Source organism: Trichoderma gamsii (genome assembly GCF_001481775.2).
Source record: "Trichoderma gamsii strain T6085 chromosome Unknown Scaffold_5.2, whole genome shotgun sequence".
Classification (NCBI taxonomy): domain Eukaryota; kingdom Fungi; phylum Ascomycota; class Sordariomycetes; order Hypocreales; family Hypocreaceae; genus Trichoderma; species Trichoderma gamsii.
Window position 1 is genome coordinate 338100 of NW_020171342.1, and position 14128 is coordinate 352227.

General features: G+C 49.8%; 4 protein-coding genes across 4 annotated transcripts; 2 read left to right on the forward strand and 2 right to left on the reverse strand.

Annotated features, from left to right (window-relative positions):
• Positions 1-1942: 1942 nt before the first annotated feature.
• Positions 1943-3196, forward strand: TGAM01_v202028 (hypothetical protein; the record flags this gene model as incomplete). Its single annotated transcript, XM_018800259.1, has 1 exon — positions 1943-3196. One exon carries the CDS (start codon positions 1943-1945, stop codon positions 3194-3196), a length of 1254 nt encoding a protein of 417 aa, XP_018666401.1.
• A 2807-nt stretch (positions 3197-6003) lies between these two features.
• On the reverse strand, positions 6004-7500 carry TGAM01_v202029 (eukaryotic aspartyl protease; the record flags this gene model as incomplete). The annotated part of the gene is made up of 3 exons (XM_018800260.1): positions 6004-6087; positions 6148-7011; positions 7084-7500. The coding sequence occupies 3 exons, from the start codon at positions 7498-7500 to the stop codon at positions 6004-6006; spliced, it is 1365 nt and encodes a 454-aa protein (XP_018666402.1).
• Positions 7501-9251: 1751 nt separating this feature from the next.
• TGAM01_v202030 (fungal specific transcription factor) lies at positions 9252-11309 on the reverse strand (the record flags this gene model as incomplete). The annotated part of the gene is made up of 4 exons (XM_024548904.1): positions 9252-10445; positions 10511-10969; positions 11036-11063; positions 11116-11309. 4 exons carry the CDS (start codon positions 11307-11309, stop codon positions 9252-9254), a joined length of 1875 nt encoding a protein of 624 aa, XP_024406307.1.
• A 668-nt stretch (positions 11310-11977) lies between these two features.
• Positions 11978-13705, forward strand: TGAM01_v202031 (major facilitator superfamily transporter; the record flags this gene model as incomplete). Its single annotated transcript, XM_018800262.1, has 2 exons — positions 11978-12127; positions 12194-13705. 2 exons carry the CDS (start codon positions 11978-11980, stop codon positions 13703-13705), a joined length of 1662 nt encoding a protein of 553 aa, XP_018666404.1.
• Positions 13706-14128: the final 423 nt, after the last annotated feature.

Below are 14128 nucleotides of genomic sequence, written 5' to 3' on the forward strand. Positions count from 1 at the left end.
ATACACGTGGCTAGTCCTAAACTGGATAATCTAGCTGTGCTACCCCGGATTACTTCATCTCGTGTTAGTGGCTGAGGTGCAGCCGAGGATCGACGCCAGCTGGCTATATCTGTGTTACAAGATCGCATTCAATCTAATCTAAGACGTGGCAAAGGGTCTGGGCTGAGCAACAGAAGATAACGTTATGCGAAGAGTATCAATGGGAAGAGAGAACTGGATGTCCACCTCAAGATGTTGCTCAAAAATCTTAAGCAGTCTGCAGTACAGGGTAAGGAGCGGGAACTAATGCGAAGCCATGCAGAACTATGAAGCCGCAGTAGCAATCGAACGTCAAAAGGTTATTCCAACGGACTGCGGGTATAGTTTGTGTCTAGAGTAGTGTTTGGGTCTTTTCATGCATGATTATTTGTGTGATAGTTACTATTCCTTTGGTTGGAGGTTCATGAACATAGCTGCACCAAGTTTTAGCAAGTTACAGACAAGATGGCCTGAAAACTTGCACCAGTCGAGGAGGCTATGACAACTGTTATTCAATCATGGGTAGATTTCTGATTCACTATCTTTAATTTTCTATCATTGACAATCTTTCCCCTGATCTTTTCTCTCTTTAGCGACGTGCATGTTGATGTACCCTGAGTTTGGTGTCATCCTCCCTACATGTGTTCCTGGCTTACAAAGATCTGGTTTATGTCAGCATTCACGCCAGAGCATATCACTCAACATCATCATGTATTGTCTTGTATTCAGTAAAAATTGGTAACAAGTCATATATACATGGCAATAAGAATAAACGCTCACCCCTTTTGTTCTCTCACTCATTTGTTTCTACTGCTGTCCCGTCATCCTTCATGTTTCTTCGTCCGTATAATGCTCAAGGCGTGCACGGATAAATACAGAGCTGTCTACCCACATTCCGCGTGCATTTAGCCTATATTGCTCGCTAGCATCCGGATTACTGGGATAGGTATTTCTTCATCTCGTGTAAGCTTTATAAGCGTCAAACATTTGCTCGCTTTTTGCTCTCGATGACGGGACATGGGAGAGCTCTGGTTTCAGAATTGTTTGGATAGCCCCAAAATTCACATCCGAGGCTTACGTAGATAGATTCAATATCGGCTGGTGCGATTCTGGTTTCATACTCATCTTATCTACCCAACGATTAATTGCGCTCATACGGTAATTTTATTGGTGCGCATGGCATGTGCATTGGAGCCTCAAAGTTGCTTCGGGCGTCAACTAAATCTAGCTTAAAGACGGGAATATGCATATTCTTGTAAGAACTTCTGCAATATGGTTGATTTAGTTAGTTAATCTATACTGCAGGGGCTCAAATCGCGGTCAGTGCACAGAACTGTATGACAGATGCCCCTGCGATCATATTTAGTTTGCGCTTTCTCAAGGCTAGTTTACGGAGCGACCACATGCGAAGAGAACTTTCCATCGTACGATCACTACGTAGTTTTACTACAGAATATACGGAGCACCACAGCTAATCCTCGTTGACAATCGGTTTCCGGATCCCGATAGAACATGTTTATTACGCTGGAGCCAAATTCTAGATGTGCCTGAAACAGCGGGGCAGATTGCGGTCCCTCGTTTGCCGCGCGGGCTGCGAGACACTGGTGCGGTTGTGCCAAGATAGAGAAGCGGTTGACAGCCGTTGAAAGGCAGGGTCTAAGATAATATTCGGTTCAAGGAGAAATATGTATATATATCAGTCTGTTTCTCTTTTGCTTCATCTCTTCCTTCTGGCTCATCATCACTCTCTTCTACTTTCAACCTTTCCCTTCTTTTCATCACCTTTCCAGAGTCTCAAGCATCGCTGTGCGATTGCCTCTGTTTTTTATCATTCATTACCTCTTTCTCTTCTTTTTGTAAAATTATCTTTTACTCTCTTTTTTTGCTTTTATATACCATCTTTTACAAACACCGACAACTGAAAATGAAGTCATCACTCGCAGCCTCCGTTCTCCTAGCTGTTGCAGCTGAAGCCCGTTTCGGCCAAGAACAGGGCAACGGCGCCATCACTGCCATTGGCGCATTGACAGACTTGGGACAGCCTGGACAGGCTGCTACTCTGGCCGGAGGCTCGATCCAGTTCCTCCTTGCTGCCGCCAACCCCTGTGGAAAGCTCACCCAGGCCGATCTTATCCTGAGCGAGCTCGGTACCAGTGACGCTGCTGTTGCCGCTGCCCGTGGACTGGTTGCCGCTGAGCAAAACTTCAACCCCTTTGTTGTTAGCGTCCCTTCCATCTGTGGTGATGCTACGCTGCCAAAGTCTGCCCAGCTCCGAGGTGTCGTTCCTCTGATCGATCCTGCGGTGACTGGCTCAGACCTTGAGAACAAAAATGCCAACGCCTCCAAGACCACGCCCTTTGCGGCCGATGGCCTCAGCGTGGCTCAGGTCATGATCAACCAGGGTTTCTCCAACTTCACAATTGTCAACTCGGATGGCTCTAAACAGCAAGCCTCGGGAGATTCAGCCGCAGCAGCACCGTCCAGCTCACAGGCTGCCAACGTTGCCGCGGCAAAGACCACTGCTCTGGCCGTTACCGCTGTTCAGTCAGAGGGATGCGCTATTCCCACTACCATGGTCACCATCACTAGGACTGCTATTGTTTCTCAGACTGCCGCAGCCTCCAATGTTGCTGCTGCTACTAGCGCTGTTGCCTCTTCTGGATCTGCAGCATCCTCCGGATCTTCTTCTTCTGGCACTAGCAATGCTTCGGCTGGCATCTGTACCGGCGGCGGCAGCACTCTCGCATGCTCGGCTCCCGCCAACGGCGCTGGTGCCATCAAGAACGCCGTCACCGGTAACTTTGACGGATTCGTCAAGTCTACCATTGCCGGTCTTGATTTCGGTCTCTGCGTGCCCACTATGAAGTTTGAGGCCGGTCTCGATGGCCGCAAGGACACCGAGTTCACCTTCCAGGCCATCGACCCCCTTGTCAACAAGGGCCAGGAGGAGGCTCTCAACCCCAACATCATCACCAACCGAATCCACGACCAGCTCACCAATGTCTGTGGAGCCAACGCCGCCGCCAAGGCCGCTGTTGCAGATGCCCAGACCAAGATTTCTGCTTTGGGAACCAGGAATGCCGATACGGCCAACACCTGGAACTCTCTTCTTGGTTTTGCCAACACCAACATCAACCCCGACAACGCTCCTGTTGCCGGACTTGTTGGACACACCTAAATGGAGAAAGACTATGTCTGAGGATTTTTCACACTTGCTCTTAGTGGCTGTGGAAAATGTGTATAAAAGCTTCTTATTCTTTGTAAAGTAGATTTTTGAGAGATGACCAAAAAATAAACAAAAATGAAATAAATCCAATGGTATACACGGCCATTATCTAATTGTTTCCATAAGTGAATATGTTATTTTCTCCTGTAATGATTGTAATAACTTGGCAAAAGGTAACGAGCCAGAGTTTGAGAGTTTACACGACTGTTTTGTGATGCTTGCGCTTTTCTGCTAATACATGTCATTCGTTTAGTGACATGACCATTAATACTTTGGTTGATATGAATATAAAAACGTTGAAACTAGCAGCATTCAATCTTGTCTGCCAAGTTAAGCCCCCACAGTCCCGGCCAGACCACGTGGAACTCCCCGGCCTACTGGATATGGAGATAACCGATCCTGGTGTGCTCCTAGCTAGGGCTTTGAAACAGGAGTACATTTCTCTCTTAGTCTTCTGAACCTTCTCTGGTTAAAAGCTTTTCCTCTAGAGACGGACAACAACTGCCCCCTTGTTATAATTTGTTACAATTAGAGTGCCGCATATGGCTAGCTTTTCTTGTGGTTCGATTGTCGGAATCTCCGCAAGCTAACCCTAAAAAGAGGTTCGGAGTTGGTAAACCATTTGATGGGCCTTGCTGGAAGTCTTATATAATGCGTCTTTCCATTAATATATATATGAGAAAGTAAAGTTCCATGCCATCTATAACGCATCTCCGCCGGAGAATTAGTAATTATTGCTTTACTAAGTTTTCCCACTCTGCCTGCGCGTCTGTCCGTTGTTCATTACATAAACTAGGAAGTGGTCGGCGCAATGCTCAGACAGCACAGACAGACTAGAGAGGATTTTGTTTCCGATAGGGAAAGCCTTCCAAATCAAATACGTAGCGCAACTTGGACACTCTTCTTCTAGAAAGCCGAGAAGCAAAAGGCAACTCAGAGCTGTGGCAGAGCTATGGTAGGGAGTTGGCTAGTTTAAGCGACGACCATTCTGATCCCTGCCAACGCGGAACAGTCCCACCGTCCCCTGAATTGGGATCCGGATGGCGTTCAAAGCCCCGAATCCCTAAGACCCACGCGGCCCGGGAGCTATTCGTACTCGGTAAAGTCTCGTCCGTTGCAGATATCGAACCACTGCGGCCGAATGTTGAAAAGCCATTGTTTGAGGCTGCGCCTAAGAGGTCCAGCGAGGTGCCCAAGTTTCGTGCCTCGTTCATCGCTTCATCTATGCAAGAGCACTACAATATGAGAATGCCATATATTAGTGTTAGAGTAACCCTCTTCAAAAAATAACAACCCCTGTGAAAACGACAAATCTATTCCGCCTTGGCTGGCCTTCGGAGAAGCAGCTGCTCTGATTGAGAACAAGGGGCTACGAGCAACATGCGGTCTATTCTTACAGGTCCGTCCTTGATTCCTTTCGTTCATCTGACTCAATTGTATTTAATGCTGGTGTTTCTACATGTATGAATCAAACTTGCTAAATCAATGCGTCGTCAATTTCATCTTCGCATGTTCGAGAGACCAGTAACATATACCTAAGTACGAGTATGCTCGCGATATCATCGGCCGAGATGCCGAAGCTGCACATTGCCATGGATCACGATAACTGTAGTTACAGCGGCGTATAGCACTGTAAAGCACTGTAGACGCTGTTATGCTAGTGGGGGCCCTTGACTCAGCTGGTTGGGTTTCATCGGCGACGGATCTGGCTGCTGCTGATCAAGATTGTCTTCAGTAGACGAAAGATTGGTTTTGTAGATCAACACCAGCCTCGTTGATCAACGTAAAGTAGATACCTACATGTAGATTTGATCGACCTCTGTAGTGACGTAGCCTTTCAGCTTCCATTGCCACAGAACGCTACAGCGGGAGAAATACAGTAGTCGCTTTGCGCACACACTGTGCAGCATAGATGGTAGCCTTCTGTCTGCCTCAGGTGCCACAATCGTATATCTGCTCTGCAAGATCTCAAGCATTCCAGCCTCATCTCTATTTCAGCATGTTGCTGGCACATACACAATCACGGCCAATTGATCTTTGGTATCTGATCTGCCCTACACAATGTTCGTTCCGTGCTGATGTTTTATAGAAACAAAGATTCCTAAAACCACATCACTACCCTGATGGCCTCCTCACAAATCAACTGCCACGATCGGCCAAAACCAGAGTCGCAAATCTGATGGACGACATCCGTTCTTCTCCAAAAGGTACGAGCGACCTTTGCCTTAGGGATAGCTCAGTCGAGTGGAAATTGGGATCAAGGCGATAGGTAGAAATCTGGATTTGGGCGAGCAGAGCCTCTGATTCTTCTAACGACAAAGCAGACGCTTTTTACTCTTTGCAGCATCGTGGCGATCAATTTCCAAGCTGCTAGGCCATTCTTGACAAGATCTTGTTAGAGATCGCTCGAGTCTTTAAACCAGCCACGACTCTCGTTCATCAGCTCGAAGATGGCATCTGTATGACGCACAAGCCCATCCAGCGATTGGATATCCAGTCCAGCCTCAAGCTCGGACTGTTTCTAGACCCTTGAACCTGACATGGGTGGCCTGCTTAGTAACATGGACTGGCAGAAATGACGCCATGAGATTCACGGCCAGGAATCACTCGTTAAACACCAGAAAACACTCGATTAATCATGAACTCATTGCATCTATCTTCTAAATATAGCTGCGATATACATTACTTGCTCGGCTTGATAAACTGAGCGAAATCAGCCGGGAGGCTCTTCTCAGCATCCTCGCGTATTATGGAAATATTTACTGGTTAGAAGGAGGGTTCAGGTTCTGGGTAGCCTGGATCTTGGGGACGGCACCAAATCGCTGGTTGCCTTGGTCGAAGATCTGGTATTGATTCGTCAGTATCGGTAACTTCATTCAAGTGCAAATGTTCAATATACTAACCGCATAAACAGACTTCAAGAACACGTCGCCTAAAATGTCAAAGGGGTTGTCTCCTCTGGACTGAACACCTCCGTACCAGTTGTTGTTATCCGCAGGAGCAAAGGCCAGGTCCTCGGGCTGAATCACAAACTGCGTGTTTCCGACGGAGACCTTGAATTCAGGGAGACTAGACACATCCGTGCTCATGGGGAACACGTAGCCCTGCTGTTGGTCGTCGTATTTCGCGCCGGGAATAGCCTTGTACAGAGCATCGCAGACGTCGTCAGAGACCAGCGCCAAGGTGGTGCCAGTGTCGGCGATGGCGCTGTTGCCGGACTGAGAGATGGCCTGGCCGTTGACGGAGCTGCTGGTCGAGGGGAACATCCAGAAGCCCTGAGAGTTGTCGACGTCGGTCCAGGCAATCTGCTGTCCGGAGGCTGTGACGAGATCCTGGTCGATGTAGCCGAATGTGTAAAAGGACTCGGCGTTGGCATCTCGCTCGCTGTAGAACGCAGCAGTGAAGAGCTGAGACTCGCTGGGAATGTCGTCCTGGGTGATCATGTTGGCAACGGGGGTGTTGGCGGGCGTGGGCTTGCCGTTGGTTGTGACGGTGTTGATAGATGGCCAGGCAAGGCCGAGGAGACCATCACCGGTGCCCTGAGCAAACTGCTGAGCAAGGGTTGATGCGAGCTCAACGGTCTGATTTTTAATGGTGAGGCCACCGACGGTCACGTTGTCAGAGCCACAGTCACCGCCTGCTGAACTGCCGTCACCATAGGAGATTTGCCATTTCTGGCCAGTGAGCACCTTGAAGGTGGACGAGTTCTTGGGGTTGAAGACTGTGTGGTTGCTTTGGAGAGACTTGCTCAACTCAGTGGAGAAGACCTAAGCAACAAGGTTAGCCGCTACGCTGCACAAGTCCAAGGATACATCCTCGTCTTATTTCGCTCAACTCACCCAAAGATCAGAGGAACCGGTATCAAAGTCCAGCAGCAGCTTCTGGCCAGGCGTGCCAATGGTCACCTCGCAAAGATACTCCGAGTCATTTTGCTGGTCCTCAGCCCCCACTTCTCCAGTCTCCGTTCCGCTAGGGTCTGCGACGCCCTCTGGAGTCTGCTTCTTCTTCAGGTGCTTCTTCTTGTGGACGCGACCCCCACGAGCCTCGTGAAAGTCTGGGTGGGCAAGTCCACGCTGGTGGAACGAGGCGCCCTGGAAGTACGGGCCGGGCTTGGTGGGCTCAAAGCCAAAGCGGTTGAGCAGGTAGACGTATGACTTGGTGCCGTGGCGCTTGTAGTTTTCGTTGCGGATGGCCTTGATCTTGCTGAGGCCGCGCTCCAGGGCGAACTTTGACTGCACGTTGAAGATGGCCTCCATGGTGGGTGACGCCTTATCTATGATATGAAGTATATGGGTTTATGATGTTGATTGATTCAAGTATAACTCGAGAAGAGCTGGTGGGAGTTAGTTGTCTTTTATCTTGCTTCGACCGACGATCAACACTAGTGAGCGGGGGAGAAACCGGATTATTTATACAACGCTCTAACACTCGACGTTGGAAAAATATCACCTCTTCAGCTCGAATGCATATAGCTTCAAAGTCGTCATACATACATCTAGCCTTATCACACCTATCGCGCATGGGAGGGTCGATATGCGGTTTCCCAATTTAACGCGCGTCAAGGGGCCAATTACTCTGTTGCATCGACGCAGAGACAGCTGACTGGCTGCCTCAGAACTGTGCCGCATGATATGCTGCAGATCCCGTTTCCTGGCAACGCCCTTCTTTTCGTCATCACTCGACCTGCACGATGCTATTGCCGTCAGGGTGACGCCGGGCCTTCAATGCGGACCTGGAACAAGCCTGGAAGAAGCCCAGGCGTCTTGTGATGGCCAGTCCAGGTGCATGAAGTGTGAGCGGAGCCTGAAGTGCCGAATCCCGAGTAGCGGCAGAGGCGTTGGAGGCGTTCACAGAGTGGACGTGAGGCGCGGCCCGAGTGTGTTCCACAGCATGGAGTCGCACACACTTTATCCAGCCAACCGTGGCGCCACGATAGCACAACCCCCTGGCCGGATGCTATATTTGACAGCAGACTCGCCCAGAACGGGTGCATCTCCAGCTGGCATCCTGGCTCGTTTTCAGCTCTCAAGAGGCATCTACCGTCATTGTCGTGAGTGCTTCGCCAGCGCAAAACATGCCGCTATTCCCGTAGAGCCCTCTTGGCCAGTCGCTGAAGTGGGTGGCTGCCTGCTCTGCTCTGCTCATTTCGATAGCGTTGGCGGTTTGCTGCCGTCATCACGATTGTTGCCAACTACAGATGATAATGTGGAGGTGGAGATATAGACTAATACATGCTAACAGCAGCTGCTAGAGCTTGCAAAACTCGGGGGCCGCCGCCACTAAACCGCGGGAATCAAGCATACAAAGAGACATACATGCTAGTACGCGCGTAGTGTGCATTTGCGTGTCCTCACAAGGCCGAGTTGAGGGGCTCGTGAACGGCGTCAATATCTGAATGAGGTGCTGCTGCGTCTTACAAGCATCTCACTAAGCCATCAAATAGCGCCTTTGCGAGCACGATTACATATCAGATAACCCCGCCTCTCGCTGCCTCGTTGTTCTCATCTCATTGGAGCTGTCGAGTTTCTGTTTAGCCAGACCATTGGACTGCTTGTTTTCGATCAGCACCAATTACTGCGCAGGACAAACAATGAGTTATGCATGACGTTCTCGCCAGTCATGAGAAATAGCAGCGAGTAAGTCTATTCGCACTGGCTGACTCTAGCCACGTTTCAAACAAGGTAAATCACAAAGTGGTGCGACGTCAAAAGTCTCAAGCCTTTTATAAGAAACATGCAACGGCTCATGACTGGCAGTTGGTGCACTAATAAGACATGCGATTATCAATTAGTACGTGATGCCTCACATTGACTGCTGACAGGCCCCACGCGACCACAGAGTCTAGCTATGGGAGACTAAGAAACCAGAGAAGCACGCGAGATAAAGCAAAAGATTGATGATTGATGTTATTCGCTACAACGCTAAAGTGGTATCTAATGAATATGAATAAAATAACAAAGAGCAAAGAGATAATTGCTGATGTCAGCCCGCGCATCATGCCATCTCTTTATGTAAAGGTGCTCTGGTCTGCGACTAGCTGCTCCCACTGTAGCCATTGATTGGGATCTGTATCAAACGACGACAAATTAGGAAAGTTGTGCGGCTCTGAATAGCCCACATCAAGATAGTCCACATACGAGGCTTTGTCATAAGTAGTCGGAGGCCAGGCAACAGGCTTCGGATTCGCCTTTTTCTCTTCAACCGGAGTTTCTGGCAGCTTTGACTTCTGGTAGTCACGGATGGCCTGAATATAGTCGGGCGGCACCGGATCTGGAAGTCCTTCAGCTTTTGAAGCCTCGACGTGGGCGTCCCAGACTTCCAGCGTCCATTTGCCGAGTGCCACATAGACGGAGCCCGTGAACTCTGAAAACACCTGAGGGGCGCGTGCGAAGACGACGCCGATGAGTTTCCACGACTTGTCGACTTCTGGCCCGAATTTGCGGACTCGGAGCTCCATGAGCAGGTAGAGCATCGTGTTCCAGCAGTAGCTCGTGCCAATCTGCCACAGATACTTGTCCAAGCCCATGTGGCCGCCTTGGACCATGCCTGCGTATTCTAGAAGCTTCATGGCGTTGTGGAATGCGATGTCATGGTCCTTTTGAGTGGCGGGATATCGAGGCGCAAACTGTCGCAGATTATGCGCAAAGAGCCTCATTTTGCATACCGCCGACCGCACCATGATGGATAGAAACGTGTGAAAGGGATTCAAAGGGTCGCAGTGCCTCAGATATTTCTTCTCCATGTGATCCTCTACTTCGTCGATGACGCTGTCCTTGGTAGCGAGCGAGATGTCTGGACTGTACAGCATCTCCCAGCGCAAGTCGATGGGACGAGTAGCCGCGCATTTGCACAGCGACGCAATCATCTCGCACTTGATGATGGCGAGCGATATCCCCGTAATGCCGTTGTGGTCCTCGGGAAGAGCAGTCATGCCCGGGTAGAGCTCGCTGTCTTCGACGTTGATGGGATGTTTGGTATCCGCCGTGGAGATTTCTGGCGAAGGCTTGGTGCCCATGACATCGGCGGTGCGAAAGTCAATGTGCGCGATATGCCACCACAGTCGTCTTCGCATTTCCGTCTCAAAGGGGGGGAGGCCGAGGAACGTGCCGTCGCGGTGGAGGCCCATTTTGCGAGCGAGCCGGATGGCGACGCCGGATAAGACGAAGAGGGTGTCGCAGCGATAGATGTCTCTGACGCAAATCTGTTGATCTGCATTAACAAATGAAACAAGATTGGAAAAGGGGGGACTGGATGGTATGAACATACAATGAAGATGGAAAAAGCCTGAAGGGTCATGAGGTTCGCCGTCGACAAGAACCTCGCATTCACCAAGGCTTGCCGAGTCGCGGTTCGATAGCGATATAGGAGAACCTTCTGGTCTACATCAAATAGCTCTCGGGCCTCATCCGCTTTCAACGAACACATAGAGACCAAGTAAAAGGAAAAGATGAGCGCCTCCAAGCTCTTGGGTATTCGATCTGGATTTTGCAGCTCATTTGTCAGAGCGACCCAAAAGGTGGGAAGGTGTAGGAACTTCATCATGGGATCGACCCTGTCTATGAAGAAGTCTTTTAGTTTCGATATCAGCGGCAGTGGAAGATGGTATTTGGCAAGGTCCATGACTTTGTCGCCTCTCTCGGGTTCAAACATTAGTCCGTCTTCAATATCGTTGACATCTTCCTCTGTCGGTTCGCTGAATTGGGTGGTGGATTCTGGATGTTGAAACTACGGCGACTGTTAGTAACAAACTGTCAAGCAAGTAACGAGATGCAAGACTGGAACGAGGTTTACATCTTCTGATAAGTTGGACCACAGAGCACTAACAGAGTAAGCAAAACTTCGTGTAAGTTGCAACCCGTCGCCAACCATACCTGTCATAGTATCTCGACGCTCCCTCTTTCATGATAAATTTAGGCGTCATAGCATCCTCACGGTCCTGCGTCTTGACTATCGACATTGCCCCATCGCTCGACGCAGGAGTATTCAGAGACTGTGACTCTGCTTCCGAATCCGATCTATCATCGCCATCGCTGGGCTCAATCTTCGCCCCATACGCCCTGAGCATCTCTTCATATCGTCTCAGCCGCGCATGGAGCGTCTCTCGAGGTGGTTTCGTCCTTTTCCGCTTTCCGCGTACAGGCGCAACAAAGTCACATCTCCTCTCCGCCTTTGTGCAATTCATACACGGAGCCCGCCTATCGCATCTGACCTTGCGCTGCCTGCAGCTTACGCACGAGTAGCCCTTGAGGTCGCCGCTGGGTTGCTTTGGCAGCTCCATCACATCATTCATCACCGCTTGTTTCAACCGCCCGTGACGTGGCCCAAAAAGTTTGTCTTCTTTCCCCAATCCCGTATTCCTATTTTTTTCTCCCCTTCTCGGTGTTAATGGACAAGTTTAAAGTCCGAAATGAAAGAGTTTGCGGAGCAAAGCCGGCGCCTGTTTTGACTCATGCGTTAAACGAGTTGAACGAAAGGATTCACTAAGGTGAGTTTCGGTGCCATTCGGGGCTCGGGCGTGAATTTTTGCAATTCTGAGCCCCGAGATGCGGGTTAGTCTAGCGCCGCAGCAAAAGGAGTTATGGGACCACAACTCCTTATATAATGCAACGTCTTGTTGTTTTTTCTTTTAGTTGTGTCGGCAGTTGTAGACTCAGGAAACGAGGTTCTTCTAGAGTTGGAAGCCTGTTTCTTTGTTTCTTTTCTTTTTTGCTGAAACTACACTCGTTCATCAACATGTCTCAACCAACATCTGAAGATGAAAAGCCACCAACGGCCACTACAGAGACAAGCGTCGTTAAGATGGAGACGCACGAGTATCCATCCAATCAGAAGCGAGTGCTCATCATGGGCTCGCTTTACCTGGCCATCTTCTTGGTTACTCTGGTATGGGAATCAGCACGGTTATGAAGTCAATATAATACTGACTTACATCTTTTTTTTATATTATAGGACACAAATATCATTTCGACCGCCATCCCTCGAATTACAGACGAGTTCCATTCTCTCAACGATGTAGGCTGGTATGGCTCGGCCTATTTACTCACCCAGTGCAGCTTCCAGCTCGTCATGGGAAAAGTTTATAAATACTATCCTACGAAACCAATTCTTCTTGTCGGCATTGTTCTCTTTGAAGTTGGATCCGCTGTCTGTGGTGCAGCTCCCAGCTCAGCAGCCTTCATTGTCGGTCGTGCCATCGCCGGTCTAGGAGCATCGGGCATCTTTTCTGGCATCATGGTCGTCTTGTTCCATACTATTCCGCTGCAACAGAGACCCATCTACCAGGGCCTTTTCGGAGCCGTCTTTGCACTTGCTTCTGTTATTGGCCCCGTTGTTGGTGGCACCTTTACAGACAAGGTCACTTGGAGATGGTGCTTCTACATCAACCTGCCGATTGGTGCAGTTTCGCTCATTGTCACCACTTTGATCCTCCACATGCCCAACCAAAAGCTTGAAACACCTGCGGCAACATTGCTCGGTAAAGTTCAGCAACTCGACCCGATTGGCAACCTGGCCTTCTTCCCCGGCATCATCTGCTTGATTCTGGCTCTGCAGTGGGGAGGCACCACATACCCCTGGAGCGACGGCCGTGTCATTGCCCTCTTTGTCATCTGCGGCGTCTTTGTTTCGCTCTTCATCGGCATCCAGATCTGGAAGGGCGAGGCTGCAACAGTCCCACCTCGTATTGCCAAGCAGCGCAGCATCATCGGATCTCTCTGGTTCACCTTCTTCAGCGGCGCCGGCATGATGGTCGCCACGTACTATCTTCCCATCTGGTTCCAAGCAATCAAGGGCGTTGACGCCATTACTTCTGGCCTCATGTTGCTGCCCACGATTCTTTCGGTGGTTGTTTCTTCGATGGGATCTGGAATTCTCATTTCCAAGCTCGGCTACTACACTCCGTTTTTCTATATCAGCGCAGTCATGATGCCGATTGGAGCAGGGCTGTTATCAACGCTGGAACCCGGAACTGGCCACTCCAAATGGATTGGCTACCAGGTCCTCTTTGGGCTGGGTCTTGGCTTCGGCAACCAGCAGCCCCTGAACGTCGTACAGACGATCCTGGACAGACCAGACATCGCGACCGGTTCCGCCCTGGTCATGTTTCTCCGTTTCCTCGGCTCGTCCATCTTCTTGCCAGTTGCACAGAACATCTTCATCAGCGGCTTGAGCTCGAGAGTCGGCCACAATATTCCAGATGTCGACCCCAAGCAAGTGGCTAGCGCGGGCGCCACGGATTTAAAGAATTTGGTTCCGGCGAGCTACCTGCCGACGCTTCTCATTGATTACAACGACGCGATCATGGTTCTTTTCTACATGATGGCTGGGATAACAGCGGCTTGTATCTTTGGCTGCTTCCTTGTGGAATGGCGCAGCTTGAAGGCTCGTGCTAAGAATGAGGCGGGAGCGAAGCCAGCCCCGACAGATCCAGAAGCGAAAGAGGTGGCTGTGGCGGAGGCGTAAGCCAGAATGGATTTACGAAAACGAAGCGGGCTATATACCCAGAAGTTTAGAACTGCCACAGATGGGCAGTGGACAGGGGCACAAAAGCAGCGGAGGTGCATCACAGATCATACTAAAGCATTACAGATCATATAGACGAGATACGCGGGCCTATCGTTCATGTATATACTAGGGGGCTAAAAATTTAGAATATAGATTAGCTTGTACTACTAGGCTTCAGCCCAATTCCACCTATTCCTCACTCAGACTATCCTCCGACGTGATTCCATTCAAAGCATTGGGCTAGGACCACTTCTGCTTTTTGATTTCTTTCACCGCGTGATGTATACATAATAATAGAAGTTGATCAGCCTAATCAGTGAAGTCAGACATGGAAACAGAGGGGTTTAAGTGGGCTGTTTTCCTACAAAGAAAGTTTGTAGC